The sequence below is a fragment of the Oculina patagonica genome, chromosome 4, assembly GCF_052425735.1.
Source record: "Oculina patagonica isolate OP01 chromosome 4, crgOcupat, whole genome shotgun sequence".
In the NCBI taxonomy this organism is placed as follows: domain Eukaryota; kingdom Metazoa; phylum Cnidaria; class Anthozoa; order Scleractinia; family Oculinidae; genus Oculina; species Oculina patagonica.
Genome location: NC_135761.1, coordinates 32,420,739 through 32,448,021, shown reverse-complemented (window position 1 = coordinate 32,448,021; position 27,283 = coordinate 32,420,739). Strand labels below are relative to the sequence as shown.

General features: G+C 38.8%; 2 protein-coding genes and 1 long non-coding RNA gene across 3 annotated transcripts; 1 reads left to right on the top strand and 2 right to left on the bottom strand.

Moving 5' to 3' along the window:
- Positions 1-2,281: 2,281 nt before the first annotated feature.
- LOC144648336 (uncharacterized) lies at positions 2,282-2,995 on the bottom strand. Its single transcript, XM_078507931.1, has one exon. The coding sequence runs from the start codon at positions 2,993-2,995 to the stop codon at positions 2,282-2,284; it is 714 nt and encodes a 237-aa protein (XP_078364057.1).
- A 1,131-nt stretch (positions 2,996-4,126) lies between these two features.
- Positions 4,127-6,328, bottom strand: LOC144648335 (uncharacterized). Its single transcript, XM_078507930.1, has one exon. It carries the CDS (start codon positions 6,326-6,328, stop codon positions 4,127-4,129), a length of 2,202 nt encoding a protein of 733 aa, XP_078364056.1.
- A 17,700-nt stretch (positions 6,329-24,028) lies between these two features.
- Positions 24,029-27,119, top strand: LOC144651003 (uncharacterized). Its single transcript, XR_013570239.1, has 3 exons — positions 24,029-24,089; positions 24,697-24,750; positions 26,793-27,119. It is a non-coding gene; the product is annotated as an uncharacterized LOC144651003 (long non-coding RNA).
- The last annotated feature ends 164 nt before the right edge of the window (positions 27,120-27,283 follow it).

Genomic DNA, 27,283 nt, shown 5'->3' with positions numbered 1-27,283 from the left:
ACAAAGTGCATTATGGGCAATTGGAAAACAGAGAATGCCTTAAACTTTTTTTCTATGTCAAATAACTCACTTTGGGTAAAGCGCTCAGTCTTCAGGTTAATCCTGCTCAGTGTCGGTTACTTTTGTGGTTAAAATGATATGTTATTGTGTAAATAGTTTAGCCATACAGGTGGTGGATAAAAATCTCAGTACAGAAAGTAAGAAAAACAAAATCTTCCTTAAAAGTCATGTCGCATGCGAAAGAAATATTTAAAAGAGTTTTCATGCTGATGCGTTTAGTTTATAAAAAGAATCAAACAACCGAGAGGTGCTAGGACCTTAACCGGTTTCTGTGTGTTAATTTATCAGAGTTGGACAGGTTGGAAAGCGCGATCATCCCCTAACGAAAAAACTTGTTAAAACCCTTTTACTTCTTGCCAGAAGCATTATTCTGCAACTGAGAGAACTAGATTCGGCAAAGCAACAGCTGCCTTAGTTTTTTTCTGTGTCAAAAAACCTCCTTTGGGTAAAGTTCTACAGTCTTTAGATTAATCCAGATTAATATCAGCTTTTTTTTTATTAAAAACGGTCTATTTTTTAGTAAATAGACCGGTCATTTAGGTGGTTAATACAAAATCTCAGTGCAAAAGAGTAATTAAAACAGAATGTCCTGCTAAGTCAGGTCTACATGTCGCATGCAAGGGAATATTCATAAGTGTTTTCATGCTGATTTCTTTAGTGTATTAAAAACAAAGAACCGACAGGCGCTTAGGGCTTAACGTGTCTGTGTGCTAATTGCTCAGAGTTGCTCAGATTAAAAAGCGCGCTCATATCTGCTATTAGTAGAAACTCAGCCGTGTTCTATTGAAAATCCGCGAATCTGATTGGTTCTCCCACTGTTTTCTATTCGCTGATAGAAAACGAACGCGCGCTCGTTGCTCATTTAAATATTTTTTTTTTTCATTTTTGGCTTATAAGTACATAAAATTGTAGGTTTTTGGACTGCAGTCCTTTAAGAGTTTCTACTAAAACAATTAGACTACTCGCCCTCGTTTTCTTTGAGCGATAGTCAACTCGGCGCATTCGCTCATAGAAAACTGGGGCTCGTAGTCTAAAAATAGAAGGGAAAAATCATATTTCAGGTAAATTGTCGAAATTGTCATTCTGCCATTTACACAGCTAAACGTGGCAAATAAGAAGTGTTTAAACTATTTTAGGTGTCTAATAACATTTTGTGGGTAAAGCGCTCAGTCCTCAGGTTGATCCAAATTTTTTGTTTTTTAGTAAATAGTCGGAATATTCGGGTAGTTAATAAAAAATCTAAGTGAAAAAGTAATTAAAACTAAATCTTCTGCTGAGTCTGGTCTGCATGTCGCATGCTAATGAGACATTCATCTAAGAGTTTTCATGCTGATGTCTTTAGTGTTCAAAAAACAAAGAATGAACAGGCGCTAAAGGCTTAAGTTACTCTGTGTTTATTCATCAGAGTTGGTAAGGTTTGAAAGTGCGATCATCTGCTAGGAGAAGAAAGAAAATCATCTTTTAGGTAATTTAAAAACCACTTCTTTTATTGTCGAAACTATCATTCTGCCATTGACACAGGTAGACTTGTGAAAGCAAGAAGTGCTTTAACTTTTTTCTGTATCAAATAACTCCCTTTGGATAAAGCATTCAGGGTTAATCCTGATCAGTGCCGTCTACTTTTTGTAGTAAAATGGTACACTCACTGTATATAGTCCGAGTATTGTAGCGTTGGGCGAGTTTTACTTTTTCTTTCCTTAAACACAACATCAAGCCAACATGGCGGCTCTAATCCTTTCCTTTTCGCACGTGTTCTCGGAAATCCCGAATTACGCAATACACGCAGGACTGTTCAATTTCGTGGAGTCATTTCTCCACGACACTCCCGAGGCCAATTTTGTTGTATGGCACATCGAACGAAAACTGACAATGTCTTTCTGAAGCCTATCTTAAATATATACAGCGAAGAAAATTCAACAAAAATAAATACACGGACTTAAACATGCATCTGACTAAGTGTTCAATAGTTCGTTTAGTTTTTGTCTTGCTTTGATTGCAGCTCTGCGTATAGGGCGTTTCTCAGTCGAGTTTCATCTGTACTCTTCTGCTTGTTTGTCTCATCTGCTTTTCCGTCAACAACAGGCTCGTCCGATTCTGTTGGTTTTTCACTCACTTCCGAGCATTCTAAAGGGTACAGAAAGTTTAATGGTCTGTTCAGCAACTTTCCTGATGCTGTTCGGACTGTAGCTGCTCCTACTTCATTATCATTGCTTGTTATGAGTTATTCGATCATTCCTAACTTCCAGGTTCCTCTTGGTGAACTCTCTTTCAGAAGCACGACATATCCCTTTGTGGGTTGAGCTTTGGATTGAACTCTAGGAGCTTTCAAGTGTTTCTGCATCCTTTCTCGTAGACTCAGCACATATTCATCAAACCACAGTTTCCAAAACGTGTCAAGATGTTTCTGGCCTTTCTTCCATGTTTCCAGAAGTTTCTGTGCAGAACTTAGTCTTTCAACAAAGTCTGGATCTTGCGGTTTTTCATCTTCTGCTGCTAGGAATGGTACACCGGTTTTTGGATTTAGACTAAGAAAGTCACCAGGGGAAAGTGCGAATCCAGAATTCAGATCAGCTCCCACGTACACTAATGGTCGTGAATTTACAACAGTTGGGACTTCTGTAAGAATGGTTTCTAACTGGACAATGTTCAAACAGATCTTTCCAATACTCTTTCGAAGAGCCTGCTTCACAAGTCCCACAAGACGTTCATAGAAGCCACCCATCCAGGGGGCCAGTTCAATGATGAAGCTCCATTTGATTCCTTCATTGGCAAGATAGTTTTGCATGTCAGGGCTAGTGGTGGCAAACTTCCATGCTTCATACACAGTGGACTTCGCTAGCTTGAATTGTGAGGCATTGTCCGATATAATCTCTTTCGGCTTGCCACGCCTGGAGATAAATCTTTTAAGGCACAAGAGGAATTGTTCTGCAGTCATGTCATTGATGATTTCTAAGCTCTGACTGCTAGGCAGGTAAATAGGCAGACCCACACCTTTTGTGTTGCTGATTGGTTATTCACTTTCACATACAAGGGTCCCAGATAGTCAAGGCCTGTATATGTGAAGGGTGATGATTCTTCTATTCTTGAGGCTGGGTACGGAGCCATCTGGGGCATTCTGTATGGGCCACCTTGGTGTCTTCTACATCTTCGACAGTTCAGGAGAACTTTTCTCACTGTTGCTCTCCCTTGTGGTATCCAGAATTCTCTTCTGATAGCTGACAATGTATGGGATACTTCAGCATGCATCAACGTTTCATGGAAGCTGTTGATGACTAAACTTGTAAAGGCGTGGTTCTTCGGTAGAAGCTTGGGGTAGAAGGTACTTTCTGGGAGGTTTTCTCTGATCAACCTGCCATGACAACGGGTGATTCCATTTTCATCTACTTTCAGTCCTAGTTGACTCTTCAGATTGTTTCTTGTATTATTCTTGATTGCTTTGATCTCTGGTACAAAACTGCTGTTCTGGACATGTCTTCAGCTTTAAGTTCTCCTTTCTCGGTGCTCTTCTTTTAAAGTTTTTGAATAAATCGCCAGCACCATGAGAAGTCTTGTTAGGGATGAATAATTGTTTTCACTCAGTTCAAACGGGGCAACTGGCTTGTCAGGTTGCTCTTTCGGGCGATCTATTCCATTCAGGGATGAGGTCTCATACATAATCTGTGGACCAGCAGGCTGTTTGGCCATCTTTTGCAATGTGTTTTTGTCAATTTGCTGAAAGTCCCACGAATGCCATTTGGTCTCTTGATCACCGAGCCAAGATGGTCCATGCCACCACAATTGATTTGTTAATGAGTTCTTTTGTGGAAACACCTCTGGTGGCTAAGTCAGCTGGATTCTGGGTTGTGGTGACATATCTGAACTTGATATCTTTGTGAGAGGTTATCTCTTTCAACCTGTTGTGGACAAATACGGGTAGGGGTTTGTGGCTTTTCATCCAGTGAAGAACACACTGCGAGTCGGTCCACAGAATCCGGTCAGACACTAGTAACTGGCGTTGTTCAGTAACATAGTTTAGGCATCTAGTTCCAATAAGAACAGCTAACAGTTCCAGTCTTGGAATGCTGAGTTACTTTGTTGGGGCAACACGTGCTTTGGAGAATACCAGGTTAACATTGGCGGTTTTGCCCACTGCGGAGTACAGGTATACAGCTGCTGAGTATGCCTTGGCTGAAGCATCAGTGAAACAGAACAGTTTGTATTCATCTCCTCCTATGTATCTTGGTATGGACAGGGAGGACAGTGGACTAAGGTTTTCATGCAGCTTGTACCACTCTTGCTGTTGTGATTCATTGAGTGTTTCATCCCAGTCTAACTCTTGTTTCCATAGTTCTTGAATGAACAGTTTTCCATTGAGTGTGGCTGGAGAGAAGAAACCTAATGGATCATAAATTCTGCTGATAGACTGCAATGCTTCTCTTTTGGAAGTGACTTGAAAGGATGAAGTGTGAGATCCATTGATAATAATTGTTTCACTGTTCATGTTCCAGGTGGTTCCAAGGACTTTCATAGTGTCTCCACTTGTTTGGTCACTTTCTGGGACGCTCTGGAGGAAGTCTTGAGAGTTTGATGCCCACTCACGGAGATTCATTGATGAGGACTGGAAAAGGCACTTTGCTTCTTTGTAGAATTCGTCTGCTTCTTCTGATGTGGCAACTCCTGTGATCATGTTGTCCACGTACATGTTGTCTGAAATCTTTTTGGCTACTGGGGTATCTGCTCTGTTCAGGTGATACTTGACTGTTGCAGCCAGCAGGAATGGGCTAGATATCATTCCAAATGGAACTCTGGTAAATCTCAGTACCTGGACATTGTTTTCCAGGGTCGGCTTTGTGGCATCTTTTAACCAAACAAATCTGGTTACGTCTCTGTCTTCAGGTTGAAGTCCCACTTGATGAAAAGCTTTCTCGACATCAGCAACTAGGGCGACTTTGTTAAGTCTAAACTTCATCAGAAGTCCGCACAAATCTTCTAGTATTATTAGGCCACGGTGTAAGCTTTCATTCAGGCTTTGACTTCCCTTTCTGGTTTTAGCGGAGGCATCAAAGACAATGCGTATCTTTGTGGTGGTCTTCTCGGGTGTCACTATCTCATGATGTGGGATGTAATGCTTCAATGTGTTTGTGGAATCTTCATCAGGTACAACTTCAATGATGCCCTTTTGTAATTGGTCCTGAATGACTGCATCATATTTTGTCAGGTGTTCTGGGTTTCTGACGAGTCTATTGACAAGGGATCTCAATCTTCCCATTGCCAGTTCATAATTGGTTGGCAACGAGGGGGACTCTTCTTTCCAGGGCCAGGTTACTTGGTAACGCCCATCTTCAAATCTGACAGTGTCATTAAATTTCTGCAGGGCTACATCATCATCATTCACACACATAGGTTCACTGATTCCGAGTGTTTTAAGTTTCCAGAATTCTTCCAATGTTGTTGTATGTTCAATAGGTAGTTCTTGTGCGGCAAGATGTGCTCTGATTGGATTGGACGTGTATGTGAGCATTGCCACAGAAGGAGCAGATTGAGCTTCTTGAGACTTAACTCTGCCTGTCAGAATCCATCCCAACTTGGATGCCATGAGATTCAATCCTGGAATAACTTGTTTCATTGATATGTCACCAGAGAAAATGTCACAATAATAGTCATTTCCAAGCAGTAGCTCTATGCTGGCGGCTTCTTTGGAAGTGGGGATTGAATCAGCAAGTGTAATGTCCTTACGAAGGTGTTCAATGTTCTTTGTATCAAAGCTTGCTCTTTGCAGGGTACCAGTTATTTTGGGTACAACATTGACTCTCAAATGCAGGGATGATACATCTTTGGTTAACAGCCTGAGTTCAGTAAAAGGAGTCTGTAGCTGTCTGGGTTTGGATGAGCTGAATGTGTAGACTGTCAGGGTCTCAGATCCTTTGATTGGCAACTGAAGTCTTTCTGCCAGCTGTTCAGTGATGTAGGTACTTTGGCTACCTGTATCCAGAAGTAATCGGACAGTCTCTTTTCTTGATTTGTGTAGATCTTCTACTTCAGTGGTGGCTGTTTGCATTAGTACATGCTCATCAGAAGCTAGCAGGGTATTCTCTGCTGAGGCTGATGTATGGCTTGAGGAGGCAGGTAAATCCATGAGACTAGTATAATGAACATTTATGATAATCTCATTTTGAGCAAAGCGTTTTTGCAATAGTCTGATTGCTTCCTGATAGTTAGCATTCGTCAAGGTTAACCCCGAGATTACTTCTGCAGCTTCTCCCTCTAATTTAGCTCTAAGGTAATTCATTTTCTCTACTGGGCTGAGAGATTCATTGGAGTGTATTGCTGAGTTAAAGGAGTCCCAAAACGCATGCCATTTCAATAATTTCCCGCTAAATTTGCTAAAATCGAGCTTTGGTAATTTGACAGTGTTAGGTTTCGTACCTGTTTTTGCTGTTTCAGTCTCAATTTTCTTCTTCAGTTTTTCTTTCTCTAGGTTGAGCCTCTCTGCTTATATTCGCAACTTTCGGTGCTCGATCTCGGCTTTCTGTTGCTCGATTTGAAGCATCTTCTCCTCTAGTTCAATGTTTACTTTCACACTTCCTCGTCTAAGTTTGAATTCCATTCTGTCTTTTATCATGTCCAGTTTCGACGAAAGTCCCACAACAAGTTGTTCGGCTTCAAAGGCAAGATTGGAGTACTCTTCATAATCCTCCATAACTTTTTCATACTCTCGTTTTCCTACGGCTTTTGCAGCGTCTTCGAGTTGCGTTCGGAGACTTTCATACACTGTTAAATGCTGCTGCAATTGATCGCGTTTGTCACGAGTTTCGTCCAGGATTATTTCAAGATCGCCATCAATGGGTCGCTGTTTGATATCCTTTGCTGTGTCAATATTAAGAACAACATGTCTTTTCCTTGCTTCGATTTGTCTCTTAATGGAGCCCAAGTCTGTCATGTCTCTGAAGGATTCGGCTAGGTTTCAAGGCAATTAATCAACTCGGCTGATTTGAGGCTGATGTTGTTGACAACACTATAACGGCGTCGAGGAAAGAATTATTCGGCTGACGTTGAAATGAACGGCTTCAAACGATAGGTACGGCTTTCTTTGTTTTTGTTTTCTTCTTCAATCCGCTCGCTCTGCTACCATGTCGCGTTGGGCGAGTTTTACTTTTTCTTTCCTTAAACACAACATCATGCCAACATGGCGGCTCTAATCCTTTCCTTTTCGCACGTGTTCTCGGGAATCCCGAATTACGCAATACAGGCGGGACTGTTCAATTTCATGGAGTAATTTCTCCACGACAAGTATTCGGGTAGAGAATAAAAACCGTCAGTGCAAAAAGTATGTAACACAATATTTTCCTGAAGATGTACATGTAGCACGCGAGTGAAATATTCATGAGTTTTAATGCTGATACCAGTAGTATCGTGGGGAGGACCAGACGAAATTATTCATGAATTCAACAGGCCTGAGTTAATGAGCTCTGTATATCCAGAACCGGTTTAATTAGATGCGTGTCACGCAGGTATATGAGCTGGTTTAATGAGATGCGTGTCACGTTGGTTTATGGACAAATTTAATGAGATACGAGTCACAGTAGATGTAAGAGGCAGACTCTATTATGCATGGTATTGTTTTGAGTATTTATTGTTGAATATAACATGAGTTTTTAGGAGAGATGTTGGTGTTGTTATAGAGTTATTGAACCACCCAACCAGCCGGGTAGTGATGCAGTTATATAGAAGGAGAACAAAGACTTGTACGAGAACCAATCAGGGAGTACCGTCAAACAAGTCAAACCAGTTTTGATTCCGGTTGGATTTGATTATTCAAAATGGCACATGTATCTTGTTTGCTAGCTGGCCAAACCGGTTTTCAGGCTGGATACTCTCTCCTCCGCAGAGGTCTCTTTCGTGTTTCGGGCTGGGAAATAGGGAGAGGAATGGGGAGAGGCGAAAAGTAAGCGCGCGGAGCCTGGAGAGAATCGAAACGAAAGCGCGCGGGGCACACTGGGAAGGGGAAAGGAAAGGAGCGAGACCTCTGCCAGATAATGTGCGGTTCTCTGGACAGATTTGCGGTTCTGTGGACAACCTTTGATTATGGCTGAAGGAGACAACGAATTGAACGACTTTGAATGTTATTTTAAAGATCTAAGTATGGAAGGTAAGTGGACGCTTTTTGGTGAAGTTTCGATCCTTATCATTTGATTTTTGGCCGTTCGTGTTTTCTCGTGTGGTTATCCGCCATTTTGGATTTTTCTTGGACAGGTCTCCGTGCAACACACTCTGTTTTCTCGATCTTACAATCGTTAAAATTGAAGATGACGACGGATGCCAGCCTGTATCAGTATCCCAGTAAAGGATAGAGCCAGTGGCCCCGCAAGAGAGCATTTTTTGACGCCGGATTCTAACTTTGCGAATGAACCAAAACCGAAAGAGGTATCATAGGGCAAGTGAAGGATTTAATGGTTGTACAGCCCGCTTATCTGGGGCTACAAAAGGTTAAATAAGCTTTAGGAGACATTTTAGAATACCAGACCACTTATTTACACATCTCTGAAATCTTTTTTTAGAGCAAAGCATATCAAAACAAAGAAACCATCTAATTTTAATGTGATGCAAATATGTGGCCTGGTATTTCTACAGTTGAGCCAGAAATTGTTCCTCTAAGATTATACATATATAAACTTAAGAAAGGAACAACAAAGCCAGTTGTCATCAACAACTCACATTAAGAGCATCCACAACTGTTTTTCTGGCCAAATTCACTGACTATTATGAGAATGCATTCACTTAGCAGAAGCTTTGATTTTTTATTTTGATTCAAGCACTCGATTTGCGAACCTGCTTATTTCACCAACAGCCTAGCCTCTCATACTGATGTAAAATTAATATATCAACTGTAGGTCTTACTACATCAGGGGGTGAATATGTCTCATTCTCTCAAGAATGAGCAAATAACTAGAAATGAACTATAAAAGTAAACTGCCCATTGGCAACACTAGTAGTCAGTGAAATGTCTGTAAACGGTTGACTTCAATAGGAATTCAACACTGAAGTTTCCTGTTTTAATATTGAAATTGAAAGAAGACCATCGTTTTGTATGTTGACAAGGCAAGACATTAAAATTTCCCAATTAATTTAGAATAAATTAACAGTGTACTCATTCCAGGGAATGTGTTTTTTACATGTACCATGTGTCTATATTTCCAACAATGTAAAAATCTTAACCCAGCTATTTTGTTTTGTTTTGTGTATTTGTGGTGCTTTGAAACCAAAGTATTATTTAAGTGGTTTTTGTCTTTAGTTTTTGATAGCTTTGATATCAGCATACAAAGCACTTAGTGTACTAGTTGTTACTAACTAACTGATATTCTGCGGGGTTTTTTATTCGCGATATATCGGTACCTAACATTTTCTTATGAGGCACATGAAAAAGATTTCAGCGCTTGATAAAATGATAAGGTACATGTACTAGTAACAAATGTACTGGTATGTGAAGTCAATGGAAACAGATGTACAACTGAGTAGCCTTGTGGTAGTATATTCCCCCTAGCCTCTGAACTATTTAGTTTTAGAAGGTATTATAATGCAGAATAAAACAGAGTTGCCTTGAAAAGATGTGTATTTATTTTTTGTACAAATATGTTTTAGGAAAGTTAACACTTCCTCTACAAAAAGATTCAAAATATTGTTTTCAATGTGGCACAAGATGCTAATGAGAAAATGCCCTTGATTGTTAAATTTAACAAATGCACACAGTAGCAGAAGTAATGCACTTTTCAACATTTGGCATCAACTTTGAATCTTGAAAAAGATTGGAGCCAAAACATTTTACTGATATTATAATTTCAATCTTAGCATATGAGAAAAACAGAAGAATCTTGCTTGTTATTTAGCAAAACTTTTAATTTTAGGGGGTTGAATTTAAATTGTCCATGTTTCTGGCCAATATGTCAAAAAATGGTAAATAAAGTCCACATATTTTTTTTAAAAAAATTGCATTTGAAGGCCCCATTGCCAGAATTTTTTTTATTAAACCTAAATCATTTGTGTGATCAAAGAACATGTGGACACCAATAATACTTCTAGAATATGTTTTTTCTGTGTTGCACTGATAATTTTAGTTCCTGATTGTATATCGACAGTTTCTTGCAATTCCAAGACTCTCTCTCCATTCTAGGGGGCAGTTTGGCCTGGTGGTTAGGGCACTGGACTTGTAGTCCAGAGGTCACAGGATCAAATTCTCCTGCCACAAGATGGAAATGTGTTTGTTGGCCTTATTTTCAACTGCCCATGCTTCGTGAAAAGACAAATAGTCATATTCCTGCCAGTTGGGATTTTTAACTAGTTTCTCTTTTATTTACAAGACATCAACACATAAATACAGTAATTTCTATTAATTTTAAATATTTTCCTCCACACTGACAAAACAGGGGGAAATTTCCAGTGTCCCTGCTCACATATTTTTTCCCCAGCCTCTATGAACATCCATTCCCAGCCTGTATGAAGGATGAAATAGGCCTTTGCATAGGAAGACTCCAAAATAAATTTTGCACTGGTATGTGCTCATTTTAAAGCTTTTCAGTTTTCCGATTTACTTGAGCAACACAGTATGTTTTTTTTTAAACCTGTGGGGACATTAAAATTCAAGTAGGGATTGAGAAAAATGCTTGTTGTAACCTATTGTTAAATACCGTAAATCTGACATTTCGACAGGTCGAAGTAAATTCCTGTCACGGCTTTCTTCTAGCCCTCTAATGTTTATGGCCTTCGTAAGAGGAATAAATGAACCAACCGTTTGCAATCACCTAGATGTAAGTCACAACAAGAAAAGAACGAACCGTATTCGCTCGGAGGTTGCTCCTGTGACTGATACTTCGGTGGTTTAATCGCCATGTGACTCTTGAGAACGCGTCTTGCATAATACCAAGAACAGAATCATCGATAGTCGATATGTTGCGATGCATCGTGCGAAAGTGCTGCATCAAACCATTATACTGCCGCTGCTCTCGAAACACTTATAACACAAAGCTTTTCCAATTTTCCTCGCATACTGAAAAAGTCGACCAAAGAGGGAGAAAAGTACCCGCTTTTGTCATACTTGCATGTTCAGTTTCCGACGCCATCTTGTATATTCCTAAAGAAATTGATCTAGACCCAGACTCTCTCGGAAATCGGGCGCCATTTTGAAATCATTATCTGGCAGAGGCCTCCGCTCCTTCGCCCTTCCCGTCGTCCCCCGCGCTCCCCCTAATTTTCATTTTTCGTGTTTTCGCCTTCCTCCCCCCGTGTTTTTTCGCCTTCCCCCACGAAAGAGGCCTCTGCGGAGGAGAGAGGGCTGGATAAAATTATTCAAAATGGCGAATTAAAATCCTAAAGGACAAACTGGCAGTTTAAACCGGTTTTATAGTGCTGATTGCTTTAAGTACCGTTTGTGTAACTTTGTGTATGTGTAAACGCAAGGAAAACAAATTCTTAATTAATTTAAAAATGCTTCAGAAATAAAAATAGCTCGCATGACTTCTAAACATGACGCGCGAGAAAAAGCAATTACGACTTCTTGCAATTAATATTTGTGTTGGACTGGAAACGCATTGTTTTTATAAAAGTTGAAGATTTCAATAACAAAAAGTTGTCGAAGTGTTTGTACGTTTTACATAATAAAACTGTTTTTGCTCACCCAAATCTTGCATTAAATTTAAACGTGTAGTTGAGTGCATGACACTCCGAGTGACCGCAATGTTGATAAACAGAAATGATTAAAACACGTTCAGGTTGAAAATACGTTACTTTGTCAGCACGTCAGTTGAAAAGAACTTAACTTTAAATTGCAATTTCATTAACATTATTGTAAGCGTCAAATGATTTTTACAGCGAAATATTTGTTAAAAATTAACTTCGAAAACTTTATTAGACAATCAATAAGCGATTTAACGTTCAACTCGTAAACTTATAAGTCGAAAGGGGAGTTGAAAGTCATTTGATTTTTCCTTGAGCATCTTTACCTCAACGGTTTCTCTCGGATTGTGCGTGGATGCTTTTGTTTTGTTTGCTTTTGTTTTGTTCTTTTGTTATTCAACTTTGAATTTAAATTTGAATTTGTTTGCCTTCTATTTATTACACAGAAGAGGCAAACGGAGAAAGTTCTATTTTAAATAACACTTTTTCGCTTCAGTGTGTGTTATATTTTAGTTGTATTAAACTGTAAAATCTCTTTTGCTGGTTTGTTAATAGTAATCAAATCTGTTAAGTGACATTATTTCGGTTTGAGTAGGTTTATGTATTTATTGCTTTCAGTGCTTCAGAGGTGTCAAAGTGAATTAAAATCAAAGGGAAAAAAACATTTCGCGTTCGCTCAAGTCATTAAACAAATCATACTACTGTTCGCGTAACAAATCTTCTGAAATGTTTCTATGTCAAAACAGCGAATTTGCCTCGCATTTCATGGCAAGTTTATTTTTAAGCTAACATAAAATATACTCTACGCTCAAGATTGTAGTTTGTCTACAACAAAAAATAATTAAGTGCATTGTTTCTTTAGAAATGTTATTGAGCACCAGCTTCCATTTAAATGAAAGTAATACTAACAAGCCGTAACATAGGAGCTTCTTACTTAAAAACACTCGAAAGAAAAATTACCGTCTCGCGCATCGCAATATTTCATTAATTTGTTTTTTAAGCCCCAGTGCGCATTATTTTTCTTTGAGTAGTATTAATTTCATTTGAGTTGTATAAGCATTCATTTCGAAGGTCGTGTTTACTGTTTCACTGTACCATGAAACGAAAGAGCGTACTGTTCTCGCGTTCAAAAACAAAACCAACAAACGAGCAGTGTTATCTTGTGATTAATCTTAAGAAAATATAAGTCAAATACATTTTATTCACATTCTATGATGAGATTTCTTTTGCTAATAAAAGTTTACACTTTTCTCAAAACTGTAACTGTGTACAAACAAAAGTTCATTAAGATAATATGTTCCTGAGAAAGGTAATCGAGTGCTTACATTTAAATAATAGTAATGTTCACCAATCTTTTTTTCTCCCGTAAATGTTACCCGCGCGTGAAAAGTTTGGTCAATTCCAACATGATAAATGATCAAGCACTGAGACAAAAATATTTTTAGAAACTTATACCTTCATTGAAACATATAACAGAAACACATACACATTGCAATGAAACAGTTCGCATGAATGGCAATGTATAAAAAAACATACTTTTGATTTATAAAATGTTATGTTCAAGTGAAAGGCAAATCAATATAAGGAGTCCTGCTCGTCTCCATCCTCACTCTCTCTGATTTTTAACTCTTGCTGTCTCACTTTCTCTTCCAATTCCTTAACGATATCCTTGTATAGGTCAATCGTCTGTTCTTGTCTTTCCATATGCTCACAATTCCGCCAGTACTCTCTCGGCGAATAGAAGTGTGCGTGAATGTGCTTTGGCATGTTATCTTTATTTCGGTCGTAAAACTTCCAAAAACTCACTTCGATTTCATGTATTTCCTGGCGCATTTCTTCCATTAAACGCACTCTTTTTCGTAACTCTTCGATCTCGCGATCTTTGCTTTCCCATATTCCTCTATACTCTTTCACCTTCTGCTCCAAGACTTCTGTATACACTTGATCTACTTTTTTGTCTTTCAATTCTTTCCCTGTTCCTTTCAAGGCTTCGACTTCATTCGCTTGCGCCACACGATTACCTTCCGACTCATGATACGCCTCCGTGGCTTCCTTCAACTTCTTTTTCAAGTCATAACACTCTTCTTCGTAGCCTTCGATTTTATCGGTCAGTCTGCTCACTTCGTGCCTCAGCCTTTCCTCGCTCCACTTGTCCATCTCGAAAATAAATCAACTCGTCGTGTACTCCAAACTATCTTGGTTTTATCGTTGTTATATTGGCTGTAAAACCAATGAGAAAGCACTGGTGTCATGGTCAAACCGGTCATGGCGGTTTGCAGAGACCTGCTGACCTACGAGACGATTGAAAATGGCCTACATAGGCAAGTGAGAGACAAAAAAAAATACATATACGAAAGTACGCGAGATACTCCGAGTAACTAAAAATTACTCATTTTGCTCAAATAATACTCATCTAAATGCTTCGAGTAACCAGAATAAACTCTTTATGCTCGGCCACTTTTCTTTCGGGGCGAGGCATAAAGTGTGCGGGTCGATCACAGGTCGATAGTTTTGATGCGCAAGCTACTGAGCCCAAGGATTCAACTACTCGAGATTCCAAGAAATAATAAACCTTTTATTAAATAAAAAAACGTACATACACAATAAACAATCAAACACATTTTGGGCACCTTAAAGCCGCAGTAAACGTAACGTTCGTGATAAATGAAAAAAAGGTCATCGTCATAGCTTAAACAACAGCTGTATCTTCATCCTAGCAAATTTTAGTTTTAGCTATGGTTTACATTTTTCACTTTTTGCATTGTGCTGCTGCCTCGAAAATTTAAAAGATTTTACTGCTTAAGTAATCAGTCCACTGATTAGAAACGAAGATTGTTTTGTATCTCACTTATGACTAAATCAATATCTTTGCTAAGCTCTTTGTCGCTTCCTTCTTTTCTTTCATAGACTTCATAGTCGTTTGTTAGTTCAGTGCTCCTCAGTTCTTGATTACAGTAGCTTACACTTTGCATGTTGCTAAAGGCCTCTCGTTTTTGTCCATTGAGACCATTATAAATGGCATAGATAACTCAATCTACGATCTCCTCTACTTGCACCACGTTCCCAGAGTTTTTGAGTTCTAAAGATGAGAGATAGAGGGCAGTCCTGGGTAGTTTAGGTAACTCAGCAAGGGAGCTTTGCCAATTGTCACTGACGTAAATTCCAAGTGTGCTACAAACATTTTGAGCAAGCTTCATAACATGAACTAGGTCAACTTTCTCCACTGCTTGGTCAAAGTAGCGGAACCACGCATCTTCTTGATTTATCATCAAGCAGGAATGAGCCGTCTGGCTTAGATGATTAATAGCACAACCATCGCAACAACCAATCTTTACTTGCTGAATAAGTTCATCGCATAAAGCAGCGAAAGTAAGCTGAAAGACACGATCAACTAAGGAAGCTACACGTTGTCCCGTGAATATGTCAAATTCATCAACTGGATAAAACACTCCATGAGATGTTGGCACCATGATTCCTTCGTTATGCATGCAAACAATTCCGAGGTTGGTCTCTCAAAAGCTAATGTGCAGTAGAATTTGAACAGTACTGAAACCTTATATCTTCAAGGATAACAAAAGAGTATAAACAAAGGCACTTCTCTTAACTGGTTTAACCTGACTGCTTTTGGCATTTTCATCAACGAAGTCTTGCTTAATCATGCTTGGGGGCACTATGTAAATTGCAACACTTACATAACAATACAATCAGAAAATACATCCTACCAGTAACTCACAGCAAGCTTACAAAACAGTCATTGCTATTGAGTGACTCGACTACTTAAATAAGCAAACACATTACTTTACTCATTTCGAGGGAAGCAGTCGTGGAGTAAACATCATAGAATCGAACGCATGGGGCATCTTTGTCAATTTTGTCAAAGATCATTTAGTCGACGATACAACAGAGACCGTCACGAGAAGCAAAATTGTCATAAGCGTCTGGACCAAGAACAAGAGGAAATGACTTCGTTTGCTCGAGAAGAAACCGATGAAGATGAACATGGAAACAACCTTAGCCAGGACGATGAAGAACCAGAAGAAGAGTATCATGAAGTTGATGACGATATTGATGGTAAAAGCGAAAACGAAGATGGAGATAAAGAGGAAGATGAAGATCACAGTGATGAAGACAATGAAAGCACTACTGCAAACGATGAAAATGACGATATTGATCCCTGGGATAAGCTGCGAGAGGAATCCATTATCGATTTAAAATCATCCTTGGTGGAACAAGTGGAACAATACTTAACGCAGGGTTTGTCGAAAGAAGACGCCAAGTTTCAAGCATCCACTCTTCTACTTCCTGCATACAGAAAGAGGCTACGACTCTTGTATCTCCACTATTTAAAGTGGTATCGTGTTCTTAAAACTGATCCAACACACAAAAAGGTTATGACAACACTGCGCAGTTTTATGGAAGACGATGAAATGGACTTCGCGGAGGCAGCAGAAGCAGCAATCAATAAAAGAAAATATTTATTGAACCGACTGTTTCAATACAATGACGTCTGTAAAGAAAATTTAAGTGAAAGTGACGATGAAGAAATTCGTTACCAAGTAAGAAAAAGAAAATATCACGAAATCCATTAATACGAAACCTGACCTACAAAACAAAAACAGTAACATGGACCTGAGCAACGGAGTCAAACAAGGAAACAAAGACTTGCGCCAGCTGCAACTTGTCAAATAGAATTAAACTGCAAAGAGTTTCTTAACAACACTTAAAATTATAGGCACTCTATGGAGTTGACCATTTCCTGTACTACTAGGTCATTTCAATGTATTTTTGATTCTTTAATAGGGACAATAAATTGTTGTGAGAACTTTGTTTGTGTATTCTCTTCTATGGAATTCAGCAAAAGGGGTCAATTTGAATACTTGTTCAAAGCTCATAGAGAAGACAAGAGTAGCCAGAGCAGAGTAGAGTAGAGCAGAGCAAAGCAGAGCAGAACATAGCATAGCATAGCATAGCATAGCACAGCATAGCACAGCACAGCACAGCACAGCACAGCACAGCATAGCATAGCATAACACAGCACAGCACAGCACAGCACAGCATAGCATAGCATAGCATAGCATAGCACAGCACAGCACAGCACAGCATAGCATAGCAAAGCATAGCACAGCACAGCACAGCACAGCACAGCACAGCACAGCACAGCACAGCACAGCATAGCTAGCATAGCATAGCATAACACAGCACAGCACAGCACAGCACAGCACAGCACAGCACAGCACAGCATAGCATAGCACAGCACAGCACAGCACAGCACAGCACAGCATAGCACAGCACAGCACAGCACAGCACAGCATAGCACAGCACAGCATAGCATAGCATAGCATAACACAGCACAGCACAGCATAGCATAGCACAGCACAGCACAGCACAGCACAGCACAGCACAGCATAGCACAGCACAGCACAGCATAGCATAGCATAGCATAGCATAGCATAGCATAGCACAGCACAGCATAGCATAGCATAGCACAGCACAGCACAGCACAGCACAGCATAGCACAGCACAGCACAGCACAGCATAGCACAGCACAGCACAGCACAGCATAGCATAACACAGCACAGCACAGCACAGCACAGCACAGCACAGCACAGCACAGCACAGCACAGCACAGCACAGCACAGCACAGCACAGCACAGCACAGCACAGCATAGCACAGCACAGCACAGCACAGCACAGCACAGCATAGCACAGCACAGCACAGCACAGCACAGCATAGCACAGCACAGCACAGCACAGCATAACACAGCACAGCACAGCACAGCACAGCACAGCACAGCACAGCACAGCACAGCACAGCACAGCACAGCACAGCACAGCATAGCATAGCATAGCTAACATAGCATAGCGTAGCATAGCGTAGCGTAGCGTAGCGTAGCGTAGCGGAGGGGAGCAGAGCGGAGCAGAGAGCAGAGCAGAGCAGAGCGGAGCAGAGCAGCGGAGCATAGCGCAGCATCTGAGAAGAGCAGAGCAGAACTTAGCAGAGCAGAAAGTCAGAGCAGAGCAGAGCAGAGAAGAAGAAATAGGAGAGCAGAGCAAAACAGAGCAGAGCTGTTGAAAACTGTTGGCGAGATTGCTCTAGATCTCTTAAAAGGAAGCATTCTAGTATCTAATTGATCATTTAAACGTTAAAGCCACTTAAGTCAAAGCTCCTTTATCTTACTCGCAAAAACACCAAGTTTCAGAAAGAAGGATTTGTGCCTGCCATCACCACTTTGATTGCCTCTTTCGCTGTGGAATTATCGGGTAAATTTTTTAAATGAAGTAGGCGCAGAAGATGTTGATGGTTCCTGAACATTTATTGCAAAGTATGGAAACAGAACATCGATTAACGGCTCCTCCGCAACTCACGACTTTAACACGGCTAGATCAAGACATGAAACAAATCATGGACTCCTCCTTAGCAGAAGATCAAAAAGTAATGTTGTTGGATCATCTTCTTCAAAGGTACCAGGGATTAACAAAACAGATGAAAAGTGAAGCAAGCATAAAACCTACAGTGGTGCTACCCAAAACAGATCCAGCGCCGCCTAAAGAGACAAATACTAATGTAAATAGTCCTGCGTCTACACCTAAAGTTTAGACTACAAGGGAAACACCAAGACAACTACCGCCCACACCCGCGACTACTAAACAATCGAAAATTCCTGTCAGAATGGAAACACCCCTCAACGCATTGCCTGAAGAATCGGCGTACGCGATAATGATGGAAACACCACCAGATTCCAAACGAAAATCTGTGAAACGGCTTAAAAAACCAAAAACGCCTTTAGTGGCAAGGTTACGCAGCAATAGACAATGGGAACCTTACTAAACCAGGAAAACCGGTTTTTATTCGCTGACTCTATATATACACAACGGCTGTACGCTCATTTACATTTTGCTTTACACGATGGTCCCAAATATTGCAAACGATACTTGCTACGAGTGTGATTGTATCGAAAAGATGAAGCATGCTTACTGGAATTCGCTAGCGTATTTGGTGTACGCTGAACTTGAGCAAAAAGAACCCAGTGTTATCCAAGACAATCAAAAACTGATGACATGTATCCAAGACAATCAAAAACTGATGACATGTCTACGCGAGTCAGTGGATAATTGGAAAACAAATGCATACTGGCTCTGGCAGGATCTACTAGACATATTGGATTTCACTGCTCCTGAAAATCAAGACTGGATCGATGACACTTCTCCAGAGGAACAAGAGGATGCGATCATTAAAGCCATCATATATCCGGACGAGTTTGGCAAAACCTGTTGGTACTGGCTAGATCTGATTGTTAATGGAGTTGACGAAGTTGACCGGTAAAACCTGTTTAGCTCCATAAAAACGATATAAAGAATTTGTGTTTCCACTCTCGAGTCATACTTTAAGATGAGTTACTCACAGTGTGGACTTTGCCTTAAAGATCTTGAATTGATCAAGCCTGCCTCAGGTATACCTTACATTCGATGTGTAGACTGGAAGTTGTGTCCTTTCTTTTGCCGTGAAGGAGACGTGCACGCTTATCAACAATGTATCAGAAATCGCGTAATACCAGAATACATTGCATTTGAAGGTGGGCAGTTACCTTACTGCAGACATATGGATGTTGCGACATTAAGAGTATCAAGGTCACAGAGCAATCCTTTCAGACCCTATTTCACCTGCAGGAGGAGTAAAGAAATGTGTAGATTCTTTAAGTGGGCAGATGAAACACTGATTGATGATGAACGTAAAATATCGTCACCAACGTACTGCCCTGAGGAAAACAAGCCATCAAAAGGAGTGAAAGCCAAGTACACGCCACGACCCAAGCTACAAAGACAATTTGCCGTATCAGAAAAGTTGGCTCATTGTTGACTCATTGAACATTTATTATTGTATTAGCAACATCACTGAACATTTAATATTTATTCATTCATTATTGTATTAGTAACATCAATGAACATTACGTTTTACATTTAATATTTATTCATGTTTGAGATTGTACACTTTTTCTATACTCAATAAACGTTTTTTACCTACTTGAAAAAAAAAAGTGTGGATTTTAATTTGCCATTTTGAATAACTTTGTCCAGCCTGAAAACCGGTTTGACCAGCTAGCAAACAAGATACGTGCTCCATTTTGAATAATCAAATCCAACCGGAATCAAAACTGGTTTGACTTGTTTGACGGTACTCCCTGATTGGTTCTCGTACAAGTCTTTGCTCTCCTTCTATATAACTGCATCACTACCCGGCTGGTTGGGTGGTTCAATAACTCTATAACAACACCAACATCTCTCCTAAAAACTCATGTAATATTCAACAATAAATACTCAAAACAATACCATGCATATTAGAGTCTGCCTCTTACATCTACTGTGACTCGTATCTCATTAAATTTGTCCATAAACCAACGTGACACGCAGCTCATTAAACCAGCTCCTATACCTACGTGATCGTATCTCATTAAACCGGTTCTGGATATACAGAGCTCATTAATTCAGGCCTGTTGAATTCATGAATAATTTCGTCTGGTCCTCCCCATGATACTACTGATACCTTTTAGTTTATAAAAAAAAGAACCGTCTAATGCTTAGGGTTTAACGTTTGTGTGTGTTAATTGATCAGAGTTGCTCAGGTTGGAAAGCGCGATCATTTCCTATAACGGAAAGATCCCCGTGCTAAAACCCATTTTCTTGCCAAAAGTATCATTCTGAGACTAAGAGAACAAGATTTGGCAAAGAAACAGCTGCCTTACGTTTTTTCTTAATGAAATATTTTTCTTTGGGTAAAGTTCTACAGTCTTCATGTTAATACAGATTTGTATCAGCTGGTTTGTATGAAAAATGTTTTTTTAATAAAAAGACCGGTTATTCTGGTGGTTAAAGAAACATCTCCGAGTGCAAAAGAGTAATCAAAGCAAAATGTCATGCTTAGTCAAGTCTACATGTCGCATACAAGGCAGTTAGTCATGAGAGTTTTCATGCTGATTTCTTTAGTGTATTGAGAACAAAGAACCGACAGGCGCGTTCTTTAGAGTTTCTCAAACTGAAAAGCGCGATCATCTGCAAACAGAAGGGAAAAAATCATATGTCGGTAGATTCAAGACGCCTTATCTTGCCAAAATTATCATTCTGCCATTTACACAACTAAACTTGGCAAATAAGAAGTGTTTAAACTATTTTTCGGTGTCTAATAACTTTTTGGGGGTAAAGCGCTCAGTCTTCAGGTTAATCCAGATTAGTTTCAGTTACTTTTGTATTTAAAAATATTTGTTTTTTGGTAAGTAGTCGGGATATTCGGGTAGTCAATAAAAAATCTAAGTGAAAACGTAATCAAAACTAAATCTTCTGCCAGTCTGGTCTACATGTCGCATGCTAATGAGGCATTCATCTAAGAGTTTTCATGCTGATGTCTTTAGTGTTCAAAAAAACAAAGAATCAACAGGCGCTAAAGGCTTAACGTTTCTCTGTGTTAATTCATCAGAGTTGGTAAGGTTTGAAAGTGCGTTCATCCGCTAGGAGAAGAAAGAAAATCATCTTTCAGGTAATTTAAAAACCATTTCTTTTTAGTCGAAACTATCATTCTGCCATTGACACAGGTAGACTTGTGAAAGCAACAAGTTCTTAAACTTTTTTCTGTATCAAAAGAGTAATCAAAGCAAAATGTCATGCTAAGTCAAGTCTACATATCGCATACATACATCTTTAGTGTATTAAAACAAAGAACCGACAGGCGCTTGGCGATTGGGGCTTAACGTCTTTGTGAGTTAATTTCTCAGAGTTGCACAGATTGAAAAAGATCGATCATCTGCTAAGGTTATAGCGGGTTTCGCCCAGAACGAGTTTCGCCCAGAACGTGTTTCGCCCAGATAGAGAATCGTTTCGCCCAGACATAGACTTGTTTCGCCCAGACAGAAGGGAAAAAGTCGCCTTTTGGATAAATTATAAACCTCTTTTTTGTTACTAAAAGTATTATTCTGCCATTTATACAACTACACTTGGCAAAGGAAGAAATTTTTCAACACGTTTACCGTGTCTAATAACGTTTTGGAGGTAAAGCGCATAGTTTGGGTAATGAGTCAAATATCTTGCTCAGGTCGAAAAGCGCCAACATCTTCTCTTGGAAAAAACACCTTGTTTAAAACCTTTTTTTCTTGCCCTAGCATCATTCAGCCATTGAGAACACTACATTTGGCAAACAACTAACGCCTTAACTTTTTTCTGTGTCAAATTCTTTCTTTGGATAAGGCGCTCAGTGTTCAGGTTAATCCTGACAAATGTTGGTTACTTTTTGTTAATAAAAATGGTCCATTTTTTGTAAGGAGTCCAGTTATTCCGTTGCTGAATAAAAAACAGTGCAAAAATGAAGGAAATACTAAATCATCTGCTGAGTCAGGTCTACATGTCGCATGCGAGGGAAATATTCATAAGAGTTTTCACTGCTGCTGATGACTTAAGTTCATAAAAAAAAAAGAACCGAAAAGTGCTTAGCGTTAACTAAACTTAACGTTTCAGTGTGTTAATCGATTAGAGTTGCTTAGGTTTAAAAGCGCGATCATCTTCTTTTGGAGAAAACCGTATTAAAATCCGTTTTTTCTTGCCAAAAGTATCATTCTGCCACAGAGAGAACTATAGATTCGGCAAAGTAACAGCTGCCTTATTTTGTACTTAAAAGGTCTATTTTTTTAGTAAATAGACCGGTCATTCTAGTGGTTAATAATAAAAAAAACATATAAATACAAAAAAGTAATCAAAGTAAAATGCCAGGTTTAGTCTTACATATCGCATGCTTGGGAGATATTCATAAGAGTTTTTATGCTGATTTCGTTAGTGTATTAAAACACAAAGAACCGACAGGCGCTTAGGGATTAACGTGTGTGTGTGTTAATTCCTCAGAGTTGCTCAGATTGAAAAGCGCATCATCTGCTAACAGAATGGAAAAATCATATTTTAGGTCAATTAAAAACCCTTTTTCCTTTGCAGAAATTTTTCTGCCATTTACACAACTAGACTTGGCAAAGCAAGAAGTGTTTCAACTCTTTTCCGGTTCTTATAACTTTCTTGGGGTAAAACGCTCAGTCGACAGTTAAATCCAGATTCGTGTCAGTTACTTTCTGTTTTAAAAAGGTGCGTTTTTGGTAAAAAGTCTGGTTATCTGGGAAGTTAGTAAGAAATTAAGTGAAAAAGTAATCAAAACGCAAAGCAACAGCTGCCTTATTTATTTTTGTGTCAAATAACTTCCTTTGGGCAGAGCTCTACAGTCTTTAGGTTGCTCTAGGTTAATATCAGCTTTTTTGTAGTAAATGGACCGGTCATTCTGGTGGTTAATAAAAAACTCGGTGCAGAAGAGTAATCAAAACAAAATGTCCTGCTAAGTCAGGTCTACTTATTAGCCATGGATTATGTGTGTTAAAGCCCTTAAATATCTATAGCCTGACAACAAAACTTGGTTTTATGACACTATATATTAAAAAAAAATCCTACGAAAAATGGAAAAAAGGAAAGAAAAAATAATGCACACTTTCGTTGTTGATAGAGTTTAAATCATATATTGCTCATTAGGACAGAACGCCAAGAAAGAGTTGCATGTAAAAAAATGTAAAACACCGTCATACTGTTTAAGCGGTCTAGGGCATAAAACATGGTATCTTAAAGGGGTTAAAACAATGCTTGAGCCAGCCTAGTTTTGTCCCTTTTAGGGTTTAACATCCCACTTTTTCTACGAGCATCCCATACCATTCAAATGGGAGTCCCCCGGGCTAAACTAGCATTGCCAACTCGACGTTATAGACGTGAACAGCTGAAAACACTCCTGGTTTGGCTAAAACAGTTAAAATGCGCAAACAACAGAATCTGACGCACTTTACATTAAGCACTGTTTAGCGCATGACCTCAGGTATTTTTATAATGACTTAAAAAACTCATTAATAATTCATAAAGAAAATACAAAAGAAATTAATGAATGTCTTTATATCTGATTAAGACACGGTTAAACTTTACGACCAATTTTCTAGGCCAAAATAACCCCAATCTAAATATTAGTGCAAGAATGAGTTGATCTACATCAGAAGATTTTTAAGCCATTCAATAAATTCGCAGTTCGTGTTTTATCAAGTCTAAAACACTCGGCTGCGCCTCGTGTTTTAAACTTGATAAAACACGAGCTGCGAATTTATTGAACGGCTTAAAAATCTTCGAAGAGAAGGGCAGATAAATATACTTTGCGAGTTCGTAATATTTGTAACAGCCAATTTAAAACTCTAAGTACTGCTTAAAAGTATGTGACACGCCTCCATAAAATGAACTATCTAATAATAAAAAGAAAAATAATTTCAGAGCCATCGCAGATACTAAAATGCCATCCAGGAAAATCGTGTGGGCTGTCCTCCTCGTGATAGGTAGGTAAAAGGACTCAAACATGTTATTTAATCGGATATCTAAATGAATTTTTTTTCATTGCTTTGAGTTGTATGCAAGCTTTATCAACAGGAAAGATACATATAGATGATTAATAAAGATATTTTCGCCCAAAATTCGAGCAATACAGGCAAAAATAAAGTAACCAAAGAGACCTCTTAGCATGGTAACAGTTTAAGTTCAGCTAAGAAAAACCTGCCAAAACTTTAGCACTCAAGCTGACCCCGCGAGAGAAAAATGGACTTAAATTTATCTATATTTCAGTTAAAATGGACGCTGCAGGCCAGTTCAAAACAAAATGGCGCGCGTTTTAAGCATTTTGACTTAAATTTTCTCGAGAATGCTTTAGAATCTAATTACGGGGTCACTAAGACAAACTAATTTCAATAAAATCTTTTAAATAGTTTACAAAATGTTGCCGTGCTATGAGTAGATTTTGGGTACTTAATTTTTGCACTCATTGCTCAAACTTCAAGCGGAATCCGTCTTAAGTACTTTTCATTGGATGAAGGAACACAACTTGGGTTTTTTTCAATGCTTTCATTATTTCCTGCTTAATATTTACCTGACGGATACTTTTTTACACAGCCGCACTATTTGCTGAGACGTCCCTTCAAGATACTGCAAAAAAAGACAAGGGAAGTAAGTTTTGAAATAAAAAACGAAATTATTGATTGTAATGCATTCTCTTATAATACATTTTCAGCAAACAAAAACCGAAAACGCTCTGGCTTAATGAATACTGTTTTAAAGGGCCCATTACAGTATCTTTTTGGGCCGTTGCTAGGGAAAATTCAATTGGCTGTAACTTGATATATCTTTGCTTTTATTTAACCAAATTTAGACAGGATTTTCAAAGTGCGAGTGCAAGTCAGTTGATGACGTCATCGGTGCACGTTTAATGTCACGTGACCCAGAACAAAACTGAGATTTACGCAAGAAACTTACAGTCTCATTCAAAGTTTGCAGTATTATGTCAATCCGTACGTTGATCTTAAAAAATGTAAGCATGCGTTTTCTGTAAGCACAAAAACTTGAAAAATAAGGACAGAAAATGTGTTCTGTTGACCATGTTTTTGAACACAACTTTTACGTTGTTTTAATTTTCCGAAAACGCATGCTTACGTTTAAAAAAATGTATTTCTTTCGATTTACTGCAAAAAACAAAAGTTACGCTTTTTTTGTTGCGAGAAAAGTACGCATTTTCGTCCGTACCGGAAGTAAAATTTTACGGTGACTGATTGGTTGAAATCATCGTAATTGACAGTGCTGCACTAAGTTGGCTTTCCCCGCTCACGTACACTTCAAAAACTATAATTTTTCGACACGGCGAACTTTACTCCTTGCTTGTATTCGCACAGCTTTAACGACGTTTACTGTCGCTCAACTAACATGTACAGGCTATGACAAATGTAAACAGCGTCGGTCGTAAGTATTGAAAAGAGTTTAGCGTGAGTTTCTTTGTTTCGGCTCGTAATTTGCGAATTTATTGCGTAAACGGCGTCATTATGTTTGAGCAAGAAGGCTACAATTCATAGTTCGGTTGAATAAATAGTTAACGTTTGTGAGCTGAAATATTTTTCTACAGGTGTTTTATATAAATCATTTTTCGAAGTTTTGTACCTTTGTGAATTTGTCATGTGGTAGGACTGCTGTACGAATCATTTCAGCATTTCTGCAAGCAATTTACGGCAGTTAACTCGCGTTGCGTAAAAATACCTTAATCTTTGTTTCGCGTCGAAATGAATCGCTGTTTTCTATGAGCTTCGTTTAGTTCCATTGACAATGCTTTAATTTTTGCCCGTGGCTTTCACAGGTTTCTTCAGTGAGCTGAACGGGAAACGATGAAAACACGGTAGTCCCGAACATTCGCATGTTTTCTAACGCATCGCCACTGCTGTTTAAAAAATATTTCGGCGGTTTCGGATTCTTGCCTCGGGCTTTGTATATGTTTTGCAATCATTTAGGATGACAAACGTTTTGTTATTTCCATTTACCCAGTGCGCTTTTACTGCAGAACAAGTTTCCGTGATTGGAAAATGATTCTAACCGAAAATGAACTAAACTTACGTAAATATAGCCGCTAAGCTAAATCACAAATGCGTGAAAACCGGAAATAAAATTGCACTTGCGTGGCAACCACGTAGCTTGGCAACGAGATACTGTAATGGGCCCTTAAGGTTTATGAGGAGCACTTCAGCCATTTAAGACTCCTATATATATATATATCCTCCACGAAAGCAGATTAATAAGCAAACATGTATGGCATATTATGGTAGAATAATTATGAACAATACAATGAAATGCATTAACACTATTCAGAAGAATGATTGGGGGCAAGGGTTTTTTTAGGCCTGCCCCAAATTTGAAGATATGCAACATTAAAACGATGAAAGCTATAACCAAAAACACTTGGCGACATTACCTAAAACTCTGTTGGAAAGATTTTGTCACTACTTCAACGTGATGACGGCATTTGACCTCTCTTTTGCAACAGGTTTTTGACAGTTCTTGTTTTACAAAGTTTGCATTTTAACAATAATAATTCTAATATAATAATAATAATAATAATAATAATAATAATAATAATAATAATAATAATAACCAGTAGCCTTCTCACTGCACTGATTTTCAGAAGTGTTCTTACTTAAAGTACAGCGATGTTCTTTTTCTCTTTCCATCAGCATGTCCTGAACCATGCCACTGTACTGTTTTGTTTTCAAACGTTCACCTCGTCCACTGTACGAGGAAAGAGCTCAAGTCTGTTCCAAGGCATTTACCAGCAAATACTGATCGCCTGTAAGTATCTTCTCCAGGCTTAGTAGAAAATTAATACAAAACCACGTTAATCATTGGACCTTTAAGCAAAAAGAATTTTTTCACACACTGACTTTTAAGTTTCGAATTCTATGATAAAGTGTTAAATTAATGTCATATTAATTACGTTATCTCTTAAAAAGTTCAAATCTTTGTCGGCTACTTTGCTGGAAATCTATGAACTCTCTTAAAAAATTGCCGACATCCACTTTCTATTTGATGTGGTACTGGAATTTTGAAGAGCAGAGAGTTTGTATAGAAAGAAACAGTCCAACTTTTTCAGCTTCTTTTCTTAGGGATTTGGAAACGATCTCTATCTGTAACTTGTCCTGAAATTATAGTTTTGCATTTAAATCTA